At 38.6% G+C, this 22,144-nt stretch overlaps 1 protein-coding gene across 2 annotated transcripts in view; it reads left to right on the top strand.

Moving 5' to 3' along the window:
* The window catches only part of CSMD1 (CUB and Sushi multiple domains 1), a 1,948,922-nt gene that overhangs the window by 1,793,574 nt on the left and 133,204 nt on the right, over positions 1-22,144 (top strand). For both annotated transcript variants that reach the window (XM_073017922.1, XM_007961594.3), the window contains exons 47-49: positions 4,518-4,706; positions 10,462-10,608; positions 14,898-15,086. In XM_073017922.1, coding sequence (XP_072874023.1) covers positions 4,518-4,706; positions 10,462-10,608; positions 14,898-15,086 — 525 coding nt within the window. The remainder of the gene's footprint in view (positions 1-4,517; positions 4,707-10,461; positions 10,609-14,897; positions 15,087-22,144) is intronic.

The following is a 22,144-nucleotide window of genomic DNA, read 5'->3' as shown; positions in this document are numbered from 1 at the left end:
TTGAGGAAAAAGGAGATGACTTCCTACTGCTTGCTCTTAGGGGGTTTTGGGGGAAGAGGTAGTAAATTAAATCAGGCTGGAAACCTAAACTAGGGACTGACTTTAAAGGTCTTCAAAGTCAAGTTTCTTCATCCTGTGGACCATGGGGGATCCTTCAATAGTTTTTAGAATATTCATCTCTTTAGAAAAAAAAAAAAACAACAACATGCATTTTCAATAAACATTAAGGAGATTCAGTGACCTTCTGATAATGACCATTTGGGAAAACAGCAGACGGAGGCGACATAAAAACCGCTGCTGCCCAGCTCTGGCTTCCTTCTGTGTGAGGGATAACAGCAGGCGTCGCAAGGGCCCTGGGGCAGCCTTTCCCCTCGTTCACAGAGGACTCACCGTCTCCAATTCCATCATATCTATGGGTGCTTTTAAGAATTAATCTTAGTTACTCATAAATCCCAATTTATGCTTTTAATCCTAGAGTACTAATCCTCATCTCCTATTACTTTTGCTGAAGGTCTATGAGATGCACTGAATAAGATGCTTTGGGTTTTAAGCCTCACATTTTATTTTTCTTTTAAAAAATGCTGGGGCACTAACATTGTGCAGAAGGATGATAGCTCAAAGCACAGGTGGTGTCTGAGAGAGGCAGGTTTTCAGGTGTGTTTTTGACAGACGCTCTAAGCAGGTGCTCCCCTATGGTGAGAGGCTTCCCAGATTCTCAAGTAGAGACACAATTGTTTTCTAATGTGTGATTGCTGCTAAGAAATAAACATCTCAGCTATAGGATCACACTGTAGTCCCTTTAAGCCCTCCCATTCCAAGTGGATATTGCTCCACGCAACAGTTTATAACACTGAGCAGAAGGAGTGGTTCCATATGAAAGAGCAGAAGAAACACAAGAAAACAAAACCACTTTCGCTCATGGATGAACACATCCAAATGCCTCTTAGTCCGAGCACGGTGGAGGCTGAGGTGGAAGGATTGCTTGAGCCCAGGAGTTGGAGACCTGCCTGGGCAACATGGCAACACAATATCTCTAAAATAAAAACACAAAAATTAGCCAGGAGTGGTGGTGTGCACCTGTAGTCCCAGCTACTCGGGCAGCTGAGATGGGAGGATCACTTGAGCCTGGGAGGTCAAGGCTGCAGCGAGCCGTGATCCTGTCACTGCACTCCAGCCTGGCTTGGGTGACAGAGTGAGACCCTTCTCAAACAAACAAATTAAAAAACAAAACAACACTTTGGGAGGCCGAGACGGGCGGATCACGAGGTCAGGAGATTGAGACCATCCTGGCTAACACAGTGAAACCCCATCTCTACTAAAAAATACAAAAAACTAGCCGGGCGAGGTGGTGGGCGCCTGTAGTCCCAGTTACTCAGGAGGCTGAGGCAGGAGAATGGCAAAAACCCGGGAGGCGGAGCTTGCAGTGAGCTGCGATCCGGCCACTGCAGTCCAGCCTGGGCGACAGAGCGAGACTCCGTCTCAAAAACAAAACAAAACAAAACAAAAAACCACTAAAAACAAAACCTCAAAACACCAAAAAAAACCCAAATGAATTTTGAAAACAATATGTATAACTGAAAAAAGTATTGCTAAGTGTTGTAAGAAAAATGATACAAATGATAAATGATACAAATGGAAAATGGTACAAATTCTCTATCAATTACCTCCTACATCCTTAGGTCGGAGAGAATTGTAGAAACTGGGGGTCCTCTGTAAACTAATGGGAATTATGTAACAATTTGCTTATATTTTCATTTTGTCTTTCCTAAGAAACAAAATCAGCATTTCAAATATAACAGGAATAAGAATGGCTATGCTTAAAATGCTACTTCTGGGTTAGATCACTGCATTGCTGTCAAACTTCAGGATGTGCAAATAGTTTTTCAGGTGGATTTTAGCAACTCAGTAAAGGTTTCTTACTTCCAGATGGCCTGAAGTTCCAGTGTCATCTGATAACTACAGCTGCAGTTATAAAATCTCAGTCCTCGTAAAAACACAGGTTGGAGAGATTGGCTAACTATTTTTCAAGTGTAATCCCACAAACTGAAATCCCGTCTGGTAGCATTTTTGTGTTGGTATAAGGTCAGCCGAGAGAAAGGACAAATAGACCCAAAGTCAGATGAGTAAGTTTATCGAACCTGCCAGCTCCACCACAGACAGAGGAGGCAGCCCTGAGCTTACAGAATGAGGGGTTTATATGGGGGAGAGAGACCCTGGGGTTGTTTGTTGGTTAACTTTGCCATGTATTACCTTGTGACATTTATGGTAGCAGCTAGAAGAAGGAACTTAGAGGAGGGTGTAGGTAAAGTTTGTTCATGCTTCTCACGACCTCCCTCTGTGTGGTCTGGATGGTTTGGAATTAGGGTTTGCTTATTGTAGTAAGGTCTGATGAGTGAAGTCTGCCGGCTTCTCCTCAGCGCTTGGATAAGGCTTAGAAATGTAAAGAGGCTTGGGGGAAGGGTGAACAGCACGGAGAAGAAGTGCAGGGCATTCAGGGGAGGGGTGGGCAGTACAGAGGGGTTTGCGGGGAGTGTCGCCAGTGCCAAGAAGTTTTTTGGGGCAGTTTGTCCCTAACAGTTATGAAAAGGTAGGCATGTGGTGTGATCACCCTAGTCCTTACAACAGTTTCTGCCCATGTAGTGCTTTAGATTAAAAAAAAAAATTGCGTATATTGGCTCTAATTAGAACCCTGAGGGGGAGCAATTATTACCCTCTACTTAGTCAGAGCCAAGAAAAGCCCTGGTTCTTATTGCAAAGTCAAGGCGGGTCTGTGGAGCTTCTAAAACTTGAGGTCCTGGCCTGCACAGATATACACAGGCACGAACCCTAATTTCATTATTTTTTCTTTCTTAAAATATCACATTAACTTTGAATGGGCATCGTGTATGTTACAAAGTGATGAGGCCACCATCACGGAAGAAAATTGTACCTTTAACTCAGTTATTTCAATCTGTGTGTTCTGATTAGGATTATTTTAGTTCATATGATCGCCATTAACTTATCATTGTAAATATTTTAAAAATCTCACCTAAAATACATGTTATTTAAAGAGTTCTATGAAATGTTTTATGATTGGTGGTCTTATGTCTAAACATTTTCTAAATTTTAAAATAGATCTTAATTAGAATACTAAGATAAATGGAAGAAAATAGGAAATAAATTACCTTTCAAAAGGCAGTTGCTTGAATAAAAACACATATCATAAGCTTCACTCATCTGTGTGACAAGTTTCTATCTTGAAATGTATGTATAAATAGCACACATTTAACTAGTTAAAAGGCAATAACTCAGTAAATAAATTTAACAAAAGTTCTTTTTCATTAAGGAAAAGGTGATTAACTATAGAACTTACAGCACTCTACAAGTAATTTTGATATACCTTTTTTATTTATGAACCATTACCAATAATAGAAAAAAATTTCCTTTAATAGTTTTATGCACAAACTGTTTCTGGAAGATAATTTAGTGATGAGAGAAATTACTAATTAGGAGACTCTGGTGTTTTGTTTTGCATGTCCAGATCTCTGCAGATTATTTTTATGTTGATTAAACTGGAAGCAGTTGAATAATAATTTTTTAAAAAAGCAAGAGGAGAAAAGATACGACATATCCATAGTATCTTCATGATGCATTTACAATTAATTCATCCTTAGGAATCAGGGCTCCTGCTGAGGTATCCCATGTGGGATTGAGACCAGGTCTCTAATTCTTCCTCTTCCCAGGGTCCTGAGCAATCACATCCAATGTTTAAATATTACTGTGCTAAGTATAGTAGTCCCCCCAACCCCCGATCCGAGGTTTCCCTTTCTGCAATTTCAGTTACCTGTGATGAAGCACAGTCTGAAAATATTAAATGAAAAGTTCCAGAAATAAACAGCACATTTAAATTTTTACACTGTTCCAAATAGCCTGAAGAAATCTGTCATCATCCCTGGGCTATGTCTCACCCAGGGCATGAATCCCACCTTTGTCCAGCATATCCATTGCCCTGTATAATGTGATTGTACCAGAAATGACAGGATCCATAGGATTCTGGACTGTCTGCAGCATCAGGCATCACTGGGGCTCTTGGAATGTATCCCTGAGGATAAGGCGGTACTACTGTATATTTAAAGCCAAGATAAATATGAGTTTTCTTTTCTTATTGCATAACATTTCACCGTATTTCTGTAATACTATTTTGAAATGGTGAGGTTCTTCTGTAGTAGAGTTAGGAAATCTTGCATTGTATAATGAAATCCATGATGCACCTACCCTAAATTAAGGTGTGTGGGAGATGCAGGGGCCGAAGGAGTGTGCAGGATGAGTGGAGAGAACTGCAAAGAGAAAGATGCACAATTATCATGATTATTCAATGTTGCTCTCCCTCTGTGTTTGCAACCGGTATTAAATTTGGCCAGAGCTCAATAAGATAGCTTTTTCCTTTCACTGGCTTGTTTATACAGGGATAGAAACTATCCTATGGAAGTTGGAATCATTTTATTAAAGCAAACCTTTGCTGGTACTTTTCTCTCCAGCCCAATGCCCAGCAAATGAAGTCCGGACTGGATCATCGGGAGTCATTCTCAGTCCAGGGTATCCTGGTAATTATTTTAACTCCCAGACTTGCTCTTGGAGTATTAAAGTGGAACCCAACTACAACATTACCATCTTTGTGGACACATTTCAAAGTGAAAAGCAATTTGATGCACTGGAAGTGTTTGATGGTAAGTTTCTTTAATCTTTGTATATCAGTGACCTTGGTATCATTCATAAAAACACTATTACGATGTTTTAGTAACATAAAGACTTGAATATACTCTTGAGTTAACTTATGTTTTCCCAAAGCAAACACAAAAGAAACTAGTTTGGGGTTGTACATTCTCAAGAGATCAAGTGGTCTGTAAAACATTACCATATGATTGTTGTACCGTATTAGTCCATTTTCATGCTGCTGATAAAGGCATACCTAAGCCTAGGAAGAAAAAGAGATTTAATGGACTCACAGTTCCACATGGCTGGGGAGACCTCACAATCATGGTGGAAGGCAAGGAGGAGCAAGTCACATTTTACATGGATGGTGGCAGTCCTGAGAGAGAGAGAGAGCAAGAGCAGACGTGCACGCGTGAGAGAGAGCTTGTGCAGGGAAAAATCCCGTTTTTAAAACCATCAGATTTTGTGGGACTTGCTGTCAGGACAACAGCATGGGAAAGACCCACCCCCATGATTCAGTGACCTCCCACCAGGTTTTCCCACGACACGAGGGAATTGTGGGAGATACAATCCAAGAAGAGATTTGGGAGGAGACACAGCCAAACCTCACAATTGTTAACATTGTCACTTTTCAAACAGTTAGAATACTAAGCAAGACACCCTGAAAATGTACCAAATTTTATTAACCGTTATTTAATTTTTTTTTTTTTTTTTGAGACAGAGTCTTGCTCTGTCGCCCAGGCTGGAGTGCGGTGGCGCGATCTCGGCTCACTGCAAACTCCACCTCCCGGGTTCACACCATTCTCCTGCCTCAGCCTCCCGAGTAGCTGGGACTACAGGCGCCCGCCACCACGCCCGGCTAATTTTTTGTATTTTTAATAGAGATGGGGTTTCACGTGTTTGCCAGGATAGTCTCGATCTCCTGACCTCGTGATCCGCCTACCATGGCCTCCCAAAGTGCTGGGATTACAGGCGTGAGCCACTTAATTTTTTCACATGGTGGTTTAGAGAAGATGATCTCAATAGCTCTTTCTCTCTCTCCTATATGTAATATCAATTCACAAGATATTTTAGGAAACTTAGGCCTAGAGGCATTTTAATCATTATTTTACTAGAAGTAAGTAAAAATAATGTCTCACAGAGATTTCTAGATGAGAAACGCTATAGGAGTTTTTAAAGTGTGATTCTTTAAAATGGTGAAATATGGTTAATTGAACACGTGCAATATGTTTTCAACAATAGTCTTATGATTTTATGCAATTTGAATAAAAATTTTAGCAGTGATATGATTAAAAGTAATATGTGGTTGAATTGTCAATTTGAAATGGAAGGAATGTTAATATTTCTCTTTGTGTAAAACCATCATAACCCAGAAAATTAAACCAGATACAATTATGGCTGTACATAATAACAGGGTTTTCACATATTTTGACAGATTTGTCACTGAGTTCAGATAAATAACAGTCAATTCAGTGAGAAAAATAAATTATTCTAATTGATTTGATGTGTGTTTGTATTCACTTTACTGAGTTGATGAATCAAATTGCTTGTATGGATAGACATCACTGAATCTATTAATGTATTTTCAAAAATGAATTAATAACTTGGATATTAAACTCACATTTTTATATATAGAAACAGAGAACTGGAGAGCAGTGTTTTCATTTTCAGAGCATGGCTTTTTTAATATGTATAGTAAAACAAACATGCATTATTTACAACTTTTCCTTTAGTCTGTAGAGCAGAGAGAAGGAACTCATTAGGCAAGTATAAAAATGGGGTTTCTCGGCCGGGTGCGGTGGCTCAAGCCTGTAATCCCAGCACTTTGGGAGGCCGAGATGGGCAGATCACGAGGTCAGGAGATCGAGACCATCCTGGCTAACACGGTGAAACCCCGCCTCTACTAAAAAAATACAAAAAAAAAACACCAAAAAATTAGCCGGGCGTGGTGGCGGGTGCCTGTAGTCCCAGCTACTCGGGAGGCTGAGGCAGGAGAATGGTGTGAACCCGGGAGGCGGAGCTTGCAGTGAGCTGAGATCCGGCCACTGCACTCCAGCCTGGGTGACACAGCAAGACTTCGTCTCAAAAAAAAAAAAAAAAAAAAAATGGGGTTTCTCTTGTTGAGGAGGAAGGGAGGTAAACTCCATTTGAGGCCTATTAGGTATTATGCAAAAATTAAAATGTAGAGTATCCAGCCTCACAGGCTGCATGTCTGTGTTTGTGTTTGTGTATATATAGACATATATATCCCTACAAAGGACATAAAAATATGTTTAAATAATTATTTTGAACTTACGCATGTTCTTTCGTTTCACAGTAGTTGAACTGAAATATAGCTGGCCGTGCTTTTAAGTCACTTACTTTCAGGAGCAAAATATTTATCAATAATTTATGCACTCATGGCTTGCAATTGGATCTCCTACAAATTTGGACAGATCATAGCCATTATAAACAACAGGCAAAATAGACATTAGAGACAATAGCATAATACTTACTGTCAAAATTATCAGAGATCAATGACTAGGATTGTTCTGGTCTTAAACTTTTTTCTGCAAAGTGAAAGGTCAGAGTTTTATATGAATTTTTTTTAAGCGATGACATTTTTGTTGCAGTAAATGTCAGGTTCGTATCTCTCTGTCTTTTTTTTTTTTCTTTTGTAAGACAGGCTCTTTTATAGTTCATAGGTTGACCAAAAAACAAGTTGTTGAATATATTGATTTTAAGCTTTATTATCTCAAGAGTATATTACTCTCTGTGGCTTAAGTAGTGGATATCCCATAATGCTTTTTAAAACACAGTGTTTTAATCATAATGAAACTCGATTGAGAAGACTGTCAAAATTAAAAGTACCATGTACACTGGTAGAATACTTAGTTTCCATTTTGGTAACAGAAATGGATACCTTCCTTTACTGCTGTGCTGTTTTTCTGCACATGCCAATTTGAATGTGTGCTTTTAAAGACTAGTCTTTCTAGAAGGTTAGTTACATTTTAGACAAAGAGAACAGATAGAACCTAATGAGGGTTCAGATGCTGGATTAAGAATACCTATAATTGGCCAGACTTGGTGGCTCACTCCTGTAATCCCAGCACTTTAGGAGGCCAAGGCGACTGGATCACTGAGGTCAGGAGTTCGAGACCAGCCTGGCCAACATGGCGAAACCGTGTCTAACTGCTAAAAAATACAAAAATGAGCTGGGCATGGTGGCGGGCATCTGTAATCCCAACTACCCAGGAGGCTGAGGTAGGAGAATCGTTTGAACCGGGGAGGCAAAAGTTATAAAGAGCCGAGATTGAACCATTGCACTCTAGCCTGGGAGACAGAGCAAGACTCTGTCTCAAAAAAGAAAAAAAAAAAACCTAAAACTTTACTCTTGAGTTCTGTCATTAAAAATTACATTTCAAAACATCACAAATTCAGGTTAATTAATTTCCCAGTGGCATTTTATCTCAGAACATACATTATCCTTTTGAACACCAAATAAGCAAACCAGCATACCAAACACACTCTGTCTTTGATAATGAAATACAAGCCACTCTTTTGCAGGGCATCTCCCAGGAAATTTAGCCATGACATTTTTCACAGTGAGAACTATTAATATCATTTCTTCTCCTCCTCCTTCACTCTGACCAAAGTCAGCGTTGCCCAGTTATTTAATATGCTAGTTTTGGGTTGTGGTTTTTTGTTCGTTTGTTTGTTTCATACTTCTTTCCTAGGGCTGCCATGACAAAATGCCATAAATTGAGTGACTTCAACAGACTCTTTTCTTTCTTTTTTTTTTTTTGAGACAGAATTTCGCTCTTGTTGCCCAGGCTGGAGTGCAATGGCACAACCTCGGCTCACTGCAGCCTCCACCTCCCAGGTTCAAACAATTTTCCTGCCTCAGCCTCCTGCGTAGCTGGGATTACAGGACCCTGCCACTGCGCCCAGCTAATTTTTTGTATTTTTAGTAGAGATGGGGTTTCACCATATTGGCTAGGCTGGTCTCGAACTTCTGACCTCAGGTGATCCACTCGCCTCTACCTCGCGAAGTGCTGGGATTTCACGTGTAAGCCTCTGCACCCGGCCTCAACAGAAATTTCTGTTCACACAGTTCTGGATGCTGAACCTTGAAGCTCACGGGGTGGGCAGGGCAGGACTCTCCTCCAAGCCTCCCTCCCAGGCTTGCAGATGTGGCCCCCACTCAGGGTGTGACTGTCTTAATCTCCTTTTCTTAGAAAGACACCAGTTATATTGGATTAGGACCCACCCACACTGCCTCATTTAACCTTAGTTATGTCTTCAGGGACCCTCCCTCTCTCTCTTTCAAGTCGCATTTCCAAGTCCTGAGGGTTAGAACTTCAATGTGTAAATTCGAGGGGGACCCAGTCTAGTCCATAAGTGTCTTACTTGAAACAAATCATGAGAACTGCTCCGATTGGGAGTCACACAGGGAGCGGAGTGTGGTTTCTCAGCATCTTTGCACAAATCAAATTTTATGTATAACAACAAAGACAGGTGTTACTTTCATAGCATTTGTATTATGAACAACAGCCAGAGCCGCCTTCTCCCAGTCCATAGTGTGTTCCCTAGGAGTGAACTGTGAAATGCAAAACACCATGAACGCGTTTACAAGGATGAGATCATGTTGGGCTCATTGACAGAGTAACATCGTTGGCAGCTCCAGTGCCATGAAGCAGTTTCTCCTGATAAATGGCTTTGGGTTATGGTGACGAGGGCGATGCCGGGTGACTCTCCACTGTGCTTTCTTTTCTTACCTATACATTCAGTATTAACTGTGTCGTCTCAGTGTTTTAAAAATAATTTCAAATACCATAGACAGACAGGTGAAAAATGAAAAAACTAGATATGCATTTCAGGCCTTTGTCAAATTTACTTTAGGCCCTTGTCTTATAAAGAAGCAATGTGTACAGGTAAATTTGCAAGTTTCACCCACATCCAATTCCACTTGTGCCTCTCCTAGAGGAAGTTACATTCTGAAGCTGGAGTTGTATGGGTCATGGTTATGCATGTTTTATAACTATTTCTCTATCATCTACACGTACACATTTTATATGTCGCATTTTTTATTTTTTATGTAATTGTTATCCTATTATATTTATCTCTAAATATATATTTTTAGTAATAATCTGTTATATTAAGAATTACTTATGTGGATATGTGTATAGCTAGTTTGTTAATTTTAATGCTGTGTGAATCTAATTCTTTTTCATGGAATCTTCAATTCTTTTTTAAAACTCCAAATTACTAGTTTGATCTAAAATTTACCATGAGAAATTGTGCTAGAATACACATGTTCACTATATAAATAATACTTGCACACATGTGCTAGGGTTCATAGAAATATAATTGAACCTTCAGTTTTACTGGATATTACCAAATAGCCCTCCAAAGTGATTCTACTACTTTATACTTCCACTAGTATTACATGAAAGTTTCTATTTTCCGGTATAAGTGTGATGTTGTAAATACTAACCACAGTACATATTACTTCCATTTTTTTCAGTTACTGCTGTTTTATAGATGAAGCTCATTTTAATATGATGCCATTAATAGCATATGCACCTGAAATTATTTTTGTAGATTATTGTCTTATTTTTATCAGAAAATACATCTGTCACTATAGTCATTTGGAATTTGTTGTCCCCTTTTGGAATAATAATGTCTGATTGAACACGTAGACTCTACTGTAATCAAAAGCTAAACCTAGTATGCATTTTGTAGGTGCTCACTCATCTCTGAATGTTTTTGTTTTTCTATTTCACTTAGGTTCTTCTGGGCAAAGCCCTCTCCTAGTCGTCTTAAGTGGGAATCATACTGAACAATCAAATTTTACAAGCAGGAGTAATCAGTTATATCTCCGCTGGTCCACTGACCATGCCACCAGTAAGAAAGGATTCAAGATTCGCTATGCAGGTAAGTAAATGAGGTTTAGATTTTATATGAAAGTGTTTTAAAACAGGTGATTTTCATTGAATAAAACAATTTAAATAGAAATTTACAATATGGCCGGGTGCGGTGGCTCACGCCTGTAATCCCAGCACTTTGGGAGGCCGAGGCGGGTGGATCATGAGGTCAGGAGATCGAGACCAGCCTAGCTAACACGATGAAACCCCGTCTCTACTAAATATACAAAAAATTAGCCAGGTGTGGTGGTGGGTGCCTATAGTCCCAGCTACTCGGGAGACTGAGGCAGGAGAATGGTGTGAACCCGGGAGGCGGAGCTTGCAGTGAGCCAAGATCGCACCACTGCACTCCAGCCTGGGCGACAGAGTGAGACTCCATCTCACAAAAAAAAAAAAAAGAAATTTACAATATAATCCTAATTCTTAAAGATTGATAATTAACTACAATAGAAATATATGATGGGGAATTATTCCGAATGATTCCTCTAAACTACATTAGGAAATTTATTGCTTATTATTTAAAATTTTATTGTTAAAATTACAAACTGTTGAAAATCATATCATAGAAAGCAAAGACATTTTCCAAAAGATAAACTAATATCATCAAAATTAATTTTAAAATATGTTTAAATGGTAAGGAAACAAATAGGAAAAGATAATTGTATTTCTATTAATTGCATAAGTGATGATAATCTCTTTCTATTAATAGTTACGTCTTTCTATCTGCAGGTCTCTATGTATGATTCACACCACATATATGTACATACATATATTCGTACAAATAAACATATACATAATAAGTATATGTTTAATACATATATTTCCTTATCAAAATGTAAATTATTTTGTCCTTTCTCTATATACTTTAATCATTCTCTGCCAGCAGTGATTTATATTCACTAAATCAATTAATAACAAATTGATCAAATCAGTCAATATATTTATTAGACATTAAATCCTGTATACAATCGTCAATGTGATCTGACCACAGCAGTCTTTAAACTTTCCTACAGAAGCAGTTGGCAGGCTCTTCATTCCTGAGCACATTTCAATTACTAAGCAGAAAATCTAAATATTTCTCAAAATCTCACTCAACAATACGCTTGACAACTTTCAAGTTCTGTTTTCCCGTGAAAGATGCTCACTGTGTATGGGAGTGGACAGCGTGTGCTGACGGAGGATCGTTTATTCCTGTGTTGGTGTTTTACATCTTTAGGGACTAAGGGCATCCAAAGGGAAAAACAGGAAACAGTCTTAAAACAGCAGCTTCGAGAAGAAGGTCTCAGCTCACTCTAGTGGGTAGACGTAGAAAATGGTAAAAAGCATCAAGATTTTGAAAGGCCCTTGATGTGAGGATAACAGGCATGAAATTCAGACATTCTTCCTCTGGAAGATTTAATAAAATATACTCAGAGCTTTGCTACAAAGACATTGATGAAATTATGGGATTTGCATTCAGCAAACTCCTCGTTCCAAAAAATAGATAGTCAGACTCCTAAAGGTGTTTGAATTTTTCCAGTGTGCAAACGTGGTCAGCACAGAGAAAATCATGATGAACATAATTTATCTTGTTTTACCTGCAGAGAAGTTCTTAGTAGCCTGGTGGTATGATTATACCTTCAATTGTGAGAACAGTGATCTCTATGTCTTTCAAAAGGTATTTTCATCTGTTGTCATACCACAAGAAAAGCCTCATTGTTAAACTATTTTGGGAGAAGAAGACTACACAATTTTGTGTTGTTTAAGTGGAGAGAGGAAGAGAGTGAGAGACAGAGAGACAGATAGACAAACAGATATGTGTCGTATATGAATATAACACATTTCTTATCTATCTCTCTCACAGCTTTTTACTTAGAGTTGGTGACTCAGTGATCTCTGCTAGGTCAGCACCAGTAATTTTTGAGCATTGATTAAATGAACGTGTTCCTAAAATATTAAGATGTGGACAAGGGAACTCTATCCCATAATATGGTCACATGACCTCTCATTGCATCCCCAACATGTATTTGCCATATGCACTTAAAACTGTTGATCATTCAGGCATGAAAGCAATATAATGGATCACTGTAATTGAAATCTGAGATAAAATTAAAAGACAAAGAAATGCCTGTCGAACTGTGGTTCTGGACAATTCCGTAAACTGTGCTAAGGGCAGGCTGAATTAACAATGGCCTTTCAGTGCTACCAGAAGCAAATGAAAGCTTCTGTATCGGGCAGGTTGAAAATACAGACTGGTTTGGCATTCACCCCGAAATTCCAGAATATCCACCTCTCCCAGTCTTCTCTCACCCTGGGTACCCATTTGACTTTTCATTCTATATCCTGGCTTTTCCAAGGCTGCACCAGCAGAGTGGAAGGACCGGGCCCTGGTTCCTCTAAATTCCTCTTTCCACAGCCAGGACTTGGGCCGGCAGGGCCCGTGCTCCAGTCTCTTTGTATTCTGTGGTATGATTTCCCCTGCGGGGCCCTTTGTGTCTTATTCTAAGTCAGTTAGAAAAGAAGAGGTATTTTTGAGAGCCTGGCGATAGAAGAAATACAGTAAAAGAAAATGGAACCTTATTGGAATCTGTAGAGTTAGATGCTCATCCTGCAAATTATCTCTCTTAACGAATGGAGCTGTGTCATAAAGCACAGGTGACACCCAACGAACCTCATGGTCTCACTTCCTGCAGACTTTATTTAACTTATCTATGACTTTGGAGAGGAATCTACAGTCTGATTGTTCTTTCTAATTTATTAACTTGGTTTTTTTTTTTTTTTTTTTTTTTTTGGCTAGCACAGTGGTTCCAAGGCATTGGTAATTCAGGGTGCCTGATTGTATTCCTACTTGGTCTAAACTAAGTATTTTGGTTCATTCAAAACTTAGAAAAATTTGGTCTAGAAACAACTGGAAGTAGAAAATGGTAGGGCCAATGGAGTGAATCAGGAGATTCTTATGATAGTGGATTTTCACTTAAGAAAAATCAACCCATTGTAAAAATGAAATGGTACTTCAGAGGCTCACCCAGCTGAGAATATGCTCTGAGGACACTTCTCTCAGGAACGCGGTTGACAACTGGGGCCAGACACGTAGATGTTGCTTCTGGGCACCACTATGATAGAAAACTTTCAGAAAGTTTCTTCTGAATATATTTCCAAGGAAAGGAGCAACGCCAGGCATTCAGACCTGCATGTATGTGCTTTTACGTGGAAGCCCTAGAGGGAAGTGGAAGATCTAAAATCCCCTTCTTAAAAAAGAAACCAAGGTTCCCAGTTCTTAACGACTTTCTCTGTTGTATTGTTTAAATTCGTCTGAAGTGAGTTCCTAGGATTTTGTGCAGTAGTGACCTCACCTTGTGCAGTAGTGACTTTGCCGTGTGCGAATGAAGCAGGTTTCTTTGTCTAAATGTGTAAATAAGATGCAGAAACTTTTAGCCATAGAAATGTGACATTCTGTGTGAGTGGGACTATTATTTTCACAAACGCCCGCCTCTGGTTCTAAAAAGTCTCCTTATAAAGGGGGATGATTAAAACTATTGTGAGATTGTTATTGACTCAAGAGAATGCATTTTCTTCAAAGATTTCATTCAAATCCCATATATTAAAAAAGAAGGTTAAAATCTACGTCATTGTACAGTCCAGAAGTTTCACTCAATAGCAACAAGGAAAAAAGTTAATGGCCTTGATTAAGAGCATGTTATATATTTCTACTTTCCCTGTTTTAACAATACTTAAAAAAAAATGGAGAATATTTTTGTTTCAAATATGATGCCTTGTGCAGTACCCTATCGCTTTTATCCTGGTGACAGGTGTGCTTACTTAAGAAAGTAACCTGCTTTAGAGAGGTGAGTGAGGTCTTTCAAAATGATCCTTCTAGACCAAGCTTGTCCAACCTGCAGCCCACGGGCTGCATACGGCCCAGGGTGACTGAATGCAGCCCAACACAAATTTGTAAGCTTTCTTAAAATGTGATAAGATTTTTCTGCAGTTTCTTTTGTAGCTCCTCAGCTATCGTTAGTATTAGTGTATTTTATGTGTGGCCCAGGGAAGCCAGAAGATTGGATACTCCTGATGTTTCTCACAGTAGTCAGGATCCCAGCTTCACACTGACTCACAGCTGCAGGTGATCTCAACTTCCGCGTAAGAGACTTGCCTCTTGACTCTCGAGTTTTGGAATGCTCTTTAGAACAAACTTACCTACCGGTGCTCATTTCCTACTGTTTGGAAATCAGAAGGCGTTCGTTTACAGACTCTCACCAAGGCAATGGCACTGGCCATTTGTTTGCTTGTTCACTTATTTGTGTGTCTATCTGCCCACAGCACCTTACTGCAGTCTGACCCACCCCCTGAAGAACGGGGGTATTCTAAACAGGACTGCAGGAGTGGTCGGAAGCAAAGTGTATTATTTTTGCAAGCCTGGATACCGAATGATCGGCCACAGCAACGCAACCTGTAGACGAAACCCACTTGGCATGTACCAGTGGGACTCCCTCACGCCGCTCTGCCAGGGTAAGAAATGCATTTTCATCTCCAGCCTTGTTTCCTGTGTATTACTTTCAATTTAATCACTCTCTGAAAATAAGTGAAATGCTAACTAAGGATAAAAGGTAAGGAAAAATTGAGTGTTGTCTTATAACAATACGAATTAAGCCTTCCACTGGCCATGTAAACTTTCCTGATGTGTAGTTGAATAGCCTGAATTTGGAGAAGGGTTGGACATTCACTAGATCCAGGGACAAGTTATTCTAACACTTACTTGTACTTCCTCTTGAAGTAAAATACTGTGTCATCCGATTTAAGATTCAAAATAATTTTTCTTTACCGCTATATTCATTTTAAAACATTAATTTCTGAAAAACTCATTTTCCTTATTTTAGTTTAAAAACTCATTCTTTGAGCCATAAGCTCTGTATTTGATTTTGTTTTGCTATTTAAATCTAGGGCTTGTTAAAGTTGATTTCAATATTTCATGCCTTTTTTTTGCATTTTATCTATCATGTGCATAAAAACCAGGTTTTCAAATAAGGCATTTTAATTTTAATTGAAGGCTTTGAAGTCATGAAATTTTCATAGTTTTGTCTTATCAAGGTTTATATTGATAATGAATTATATTAGTCTTTGAAAGCTAATTATGATATATGAGTGGAAGCTCATACTGGCTCTCTTTTTCTCATTTTCATTAGATATTAGATTTTCTGGTATTGCTTGTGAGATAGTAATAGATACTTATACTTATCACACTTACTGTAGGTTCCTTTGACTATGAGAAGTTGATCAGACACTTAGCCTTTATTATTTATGTTTTACTTCTAAAAATTCTTATTTAGTGTAAAATAAACATAGAGATAGATTCAAGCAGCTTACTTCATTAGCAATGATTAGAATGATGATTTTTTTTCTTTACAAGAATACTTTTTATTTTAGAAGAAGATATATTTCTCATTTGCTTTAAATTTTCTGTGACTCTGTTTATAGAACAGAGTCATAGAATCTATTGCTAAAGAGACCCAACTTCAGCTCAGAGAACATGCCATGGTCTCTGCCCCACTGGCACTGGAAACAGAATGCTAATGACAGAGTCACAACCCCAACGGCAGCCTGGACACAGGAAAGGGAGTTGGTGGAATGGGCAGAAACCACTGAAATCGTTTCCTGTCCTCTAGAGGTGGAGTCAAAATAGAGCCTAAGGAGAATGTGCTCTCCAGGCCTAAGCACAAAGGAGTATGGAGAGGGACCCTCGTGTCCCAAAGGGACTCGGGTGACGCCAGGCACATGCCAGTTCGTCTTTCTGATTGTTAAGCAAGGAGTTCTGGAAACGGTTTACGAGGTGGAGACATTGCTTGCTCTTTCGGTGAATGGTTGAGAAGCATTAAAGGATGTCAAATATATAGCTTTGGGATAAGTCTTGACTTCTTTGTTCTTCTCCCATGGCCTCCCCCAGCAGAACTATTTAATGCTAAGTTAAATGATTCAGAAATACCAATAGTGCACACTGTAAATTAGGCTCTTCTGACATCTTTGCAGCTGTGGCCAAGGAATTTGTGGAAACATGATCAGGGAATCTCTTCTTTGAGTGGAACATGGCAGAGAGGCAATGGCTTTGTGTGTGGGGGATGCTAGAATGAGCACCACGTTTTAGAAGAAGAGTTAGAGTATCTTCCTTCAGATTTGTTCTTGGCAATAAATAACTTACATGACTTTGTTCTCAAATTATAAAATATTTAAGAAGTATCATTTTTCAAAAACAGTCCTGCGACTTTCTACACTTCCTGTTAACCTTTCTGTTAACCCAGAAGTCCATATGGTTTTCTTTTTCTCTTCGTACATGTTGACCTTTTCACTTGGAGGGATCTTAAAAGCAATCTAGTTGAACTACTTATTTTTGTGTATTTGAAACTGAAACACATGAAAGTGAAAGGACTTCATAATCATAAAAATGTTGGTCTAGAATTCAGTCTTTCTGTGAGCCTGACCAGTGTTAAAGTGGAATTGTTTCTTGCCAGAAGAAATTATACTTAAAATAGAATCTTGCAAATACCAATTCTGAAAGAATCTATATTTTAAGCACTTAAATTCATTTCCTATGCAAGAGTTCTTTTAGTCACCTTGTAGATATTTACAATTTGTGTAAAATAGCATTTTAATTATAATATAAAACTATTTTCATTATATATAGACTATAATGCTTTAAACAAAAAAAAATTAGCATAAAGTAGGATTTTTTGAACCTTAAAGTTGTGTGGTAAAATTAAATAAGCATTTTTATCATTTTTAAAACAAAATTAAACCTTTAAAATAAAGAGTAAATATAATGATTCTCTGGATAAAGGCCACTGAGAAGGAATTATAAAATTTTAAACAGCGTAAGGTTGTACAACATACATTGGCAATTTATAACCCGACAGTCTTTTGCTTATGCTTAAAGAATTATTACAGTTCATTTCACTAAATTTAATGTAAAATATACATGTGTGATTTTTGCAGTGTGCAACAAAGGGAGATTTTATTTGGTTTAGCCTACATTTTCCTTCTGTTACTTTTAGAATGTGGATTTTTTTTTTTTTTTTTTTGAGATGGAGTTTCGCTCTTGTTGCCCAGGCTGGAGTGCAATGGCGTGATCTCGGCTCACTACAACCTCTGCCACCTGGGTTCAAGCAATTCTCCTGCCTCAGCCTCTCAAGTAGCTGGGATTACAGGCACCTGCCACCGTACCTGGCTGATTTTTTGTATTTAGTAGAATTGGGGTTTCACCATTTTGCTCAGACTGGTCTTGAATTCATGACCTCAGTTGATCCACCTGCCTCAGCCTCCCAATATGCTGGGATTACGGTGTGCACCACTGTGCCCAGCCTTAGAATGCAGATCTTTTACATACTGTATATACTTCCCTAAGTTGTAGGAACACTTTGGCCTCATATGACAGTTAAAAGAGACTTTGTGGGTTTTCAGCTGCTTTTCTTCGGCAAATTGCATCTCCCATCCACTGACAGATATGTTGAGCAGTTGTGTGTGCTGACCCATGGGGAAATAACAACAACAACAACAAGATTTGTTTCCTTCCAAGGGACTCACAGTCTAATAATGAAAAATAGAATTCTAGGCTGGGTGCAGTGGCTGACACCTCTAATCCCAGCAACTGTGGGAGGCTAAGGTGGGTGGGTGGATTACTTGAACACAGGAGTTCAGGCCAGCCTGGGCAACATGGTGAAACCCTGTCTCTACAAGAATTAGAAACATTAGCCAGATGTGGTGTGCACCTGTAGTCCCAGCTACTTGGGAGGCTGAGGTGGAGGGATGACTTGAGCCCAGGCAGGAGGCAGAGGCTGCAGTAAGCTGACCTCATGCCACTGCACTCCAGCCTAGGAGACAGAATGAGACCAAAAACAAACAAACAAAAATTGTAAATGATGGTAACTGTCACCGTGGATGGACAGCATGACCTGGAATATAGAGTTGCACATTTGGCTGTGTATAACAGATTAAGCAACATCCTTAGTGATATGCAAATAGGACCCTTTGATGACTGCCTCAAAAATATATGTAATCAGAAAAATCTTTTTAAATCATAGATTCAAAAAGTTATTATGAGGCTGAAACACTTTAAAAAGAAGACGACACTCTGATTATCATCGATGTATTGCTCTTTTCCTCCGGTGTTAAAAATGAAATATTAAGGGAACCTTATTTTCTATTTGGTTCTCGGAATCTTAATTAGTAATTTTAATTTACAAGCAGAGATATATGACACTTAGAGAATTTTATTTTCAGTTCTAAGATAATTGAAGACATGTTCTGTCTTTTTTTAAAAAACTAACATTTTTGTTTAAAGACAGTTAATATATATGGAAGAATTGTCACCATTTATGTGATCCTGAATTGCTGACAATTCATAATTATGAAATAAAAATGAATAAAATAAAAATGAAATATGAAATAAAAGACTAGGTGAGCTCTTTCTTTAAAATGTTTAAAACTCCACATAGGAAAAACAATTTTCAAAAACCCCAGCTAAATTAACACATCACCACATCATCGGCACTCAAATCAGCTCAGAAGTCTTTCATGATTTTATTTTTCCCGCAGATGTTCACATTCGATATAAAGCTGGGACATGAGAATCTCCACATAGCACATCTGTAGGGATAAAGTTACAGGTTTTACATCTGAAGCCTCTAGGCCTCAAGCACACTGTCCAAAATAAAAGTAGATACAAGGGCTATGTTTATGGAGAGGGTATATATTTTATATAATTTCTTGACGTATTTCCTTTTGTATTACTTCAAATACAGGCAAAGCGATGTTAGCTATGTGTCTGTTTTTGTAGATTAAAGTTGTTGCTGTGGGTCTGAAGCCTCATACAAGTATTAAGGAAGTTATGCCTATTTTCTTCTCAATTCAAACTTAGTTCTGAGTTAGGCGCTGCAGGCAGGTACCAAGGTGAATAAAAAATATTCCCAGCTCTTACGACTCTGCTAGTCCGGAGGCAGAGAGTCTTATAAACTAGTAAGTACAATTCAATATGATAGTCAGCAGGAATGGATGGTCATCCAGCGGGGGCAGCACAGAAGGTCCAGGATAGTTTTCTCTGATGGGATATCTGAGCTGGAATGTGAAGGGGACGTGGTGGAGGATGAGGGGCTGGAGAAATGGGCAGAAGCAGCCCGTGGAGAATCTCAGCTGCATATTTATGTGGCTTTCACCTTCTGTCCTTGCTCGATGAGACTCCACTAAAGAGAAAAGGAGACACAATCCCATCTGCATTTTAGAAAGCTTGATCTTTCAGTGGCATCATGAATGATTGGCGTGGATCCTGTCTGGAATCACAAGTACTCAGTGGGTTGTAGCAATGTGTGTTTGAGGGATATGAAGACTTCTAAAAATACAGTGAGAAACAAGTTTTGCATGAAAACAGATATGGAAAATACTTAGGAAACAGTCCGCAGTCTCTCCTGAAAGCAGGTGAAAAGGAAGAGATAATTCTGGAATGACATATGTTGGTGGAGGGCTTGATTGCTGGGAGTATTTGGTACCACTCACTGAAATAAGGGCCACGTGAGGGAAAGGAGGCTTCACGAAATTGATTTTGACATTTGTGCTCAGGTCCAGGGGGCAAGCTGTCCCCAGTAGTGAGTCTGAGGCTAAGAAAAGATGGAGTTTTGAAAATTACCAGTAATGAAGCAGTGGATTTTAAATTAGTTTAAGATACTGGGTGCTTCATTTGCTTTATCATATTTGACTTTGTAAGTTTTATAAGGACCATTCAAATGAATAAAATTTTAGTTACAGAAAGACTGTCTGCTCTGATGCATTTCAAACTAGGCAGCTCTACCACAAAATAAATAACAGTTTAGACTCTGACAGCATCTCACATTTGGTCAAAAGTGGTTATAAATCCTGCAATAAATCATATAGAAGGTTGTTGAGATAATTGGGAATGTAATTACAGATGCAAATGTTAAAATATTTTAAGACTTTCACGTCCAACTTAAAGGTCATCGTAGTTATTTATTTTATTTGAAAACTGTAAAAAAGGAAAAATAATTTTTAAAAACGGCAAATATCTCTTTGGGGCATTGGGAACTTAAAATCTGTATTGATCTGTTTAATATTACAGTTATCCTTGAGTTGATATTATATTTTTTTCTCAATGATTTGAAAAGCAGTCCGTTAATTCTTACATAAAATAAATACAATTTATAAACTTCCTGAATGCATAAAGGACATTCATTCATCCTTTTTTACAAAATGTCTAGAATAATATATCCAAATGGTTACTAAAATATAACGGTTGCCTTGTAATAAACGAGCAAGATCAAACCTAGAATATTGAGCTCATTCTTTTTTAGGCCCCCCACCTACTGATCTTACAAACCATGTGAATGCCACTGTGCCCCTCGGACCCGAGCAAAATGCCCTGCCCCTTGTAGCCATTTGGTAAACATTTTAAATTTGAAAAATCACTAAGTCATGATTTTCTAAGATACGTATTTGAGAATATTTTTCCCCTTTAAAAATTATTTAGAATTTGTTTTTGTTCTCTTCTATTTTAATTCACTTTTTTGCCAGTGATATTATAGATGCATCACATTTTTTAGAGAAAAATTACTCGGATTTGAAATCAGAGGATACATCATGAGGGTGATCCCCTTCAAAATTAGCCCCCAGAAGGCCAGGGAGCCCTGATCTCTCTAAACCCACCCTCGGCCGTGTAAAATAGAGATTTGGATATCTATATCCCAGAATTACTGAGAGGATTAAATAAATAATATAGGATAAGCCTTCAAATACGACATGCGTGAGAGTTATGATTGTTAGGTCTGGAAGAGGATTTGGGAGGCACCCTCTCCAAACCCATCCTGAATTGTGGGGTTCGAAGTGGCAGAATCCAGGCCACAACCCCAACAGAGCTCTTCCCGAGACCCCTTGACGGCTCGCAATTAGCTTGTTGATTCAGCAAATAAAAAGTTTCACTACCGATCGTCTGTCAGTGAGAAGATGGAGCCGGCAAGATGTATTTTACTGGTTTCAGGGAATTCCAGGTTGTTTTTCTCACTTTGCCTGACCTTTTAAATTATTTCTCTCTGAAAATGTGTGTTGGTTTTTATCGTCCTTGATAAAGCCAGGCAGCTCTTCTGTCCTCAGGCTTCATTTCCTGCCTTAAAGTAAGAAACTCTGCCAAGCAGCTGTTTCCATTATCAGCACACTAATCTTATTCATCTTGAGGAGAAGCCTGAATTAGAACTGAAATTTTCTGTGTTATCTCAAAGATCCAGTTAAACTGGCACATCGGAGTGCACTGCTTTCAAGTTCCCTGGTCAAAGAGAGAGCAACTCCCAGACAGCTATTTACTTTCAAGGTCTGGTTCTCAGAGCCTTCTATCAGCTGTGGCTTTTGCTTGGAGTGGAGTTTGTCTATTGTTTATTTATGATTTGCTAGCATTTTGCAGCCAGTAAAGAGGACAAAAAGCAATCATTCTCATAAATTACGTGATTAAGCTTCTGTTTTTAAAGTCAGAACTTTCAGATCGAGATAGCTGCCTGTATTCTGCTTATACATAGCATGGCAAA

Source organism: Chlorocebus sabaeus, chromosome 8 (genome assembly GCF_047675955.1).
Source record: "Chlorocebus sabaeus isolate Y175 chromosome 8, mChlSab1.0.hap1, whole genome shotgun sequence".
NCBI lineage: Eukaryota > Metazoa > Chordata > Mammalia > Primates > Cercopithecidae > Chlorocebus > Chlorocebus sabaeus.
Note: the sequence above shows the minus strand (reverse complement) of the source record. Positions and strands in the feature narration are given on the sequence as shown.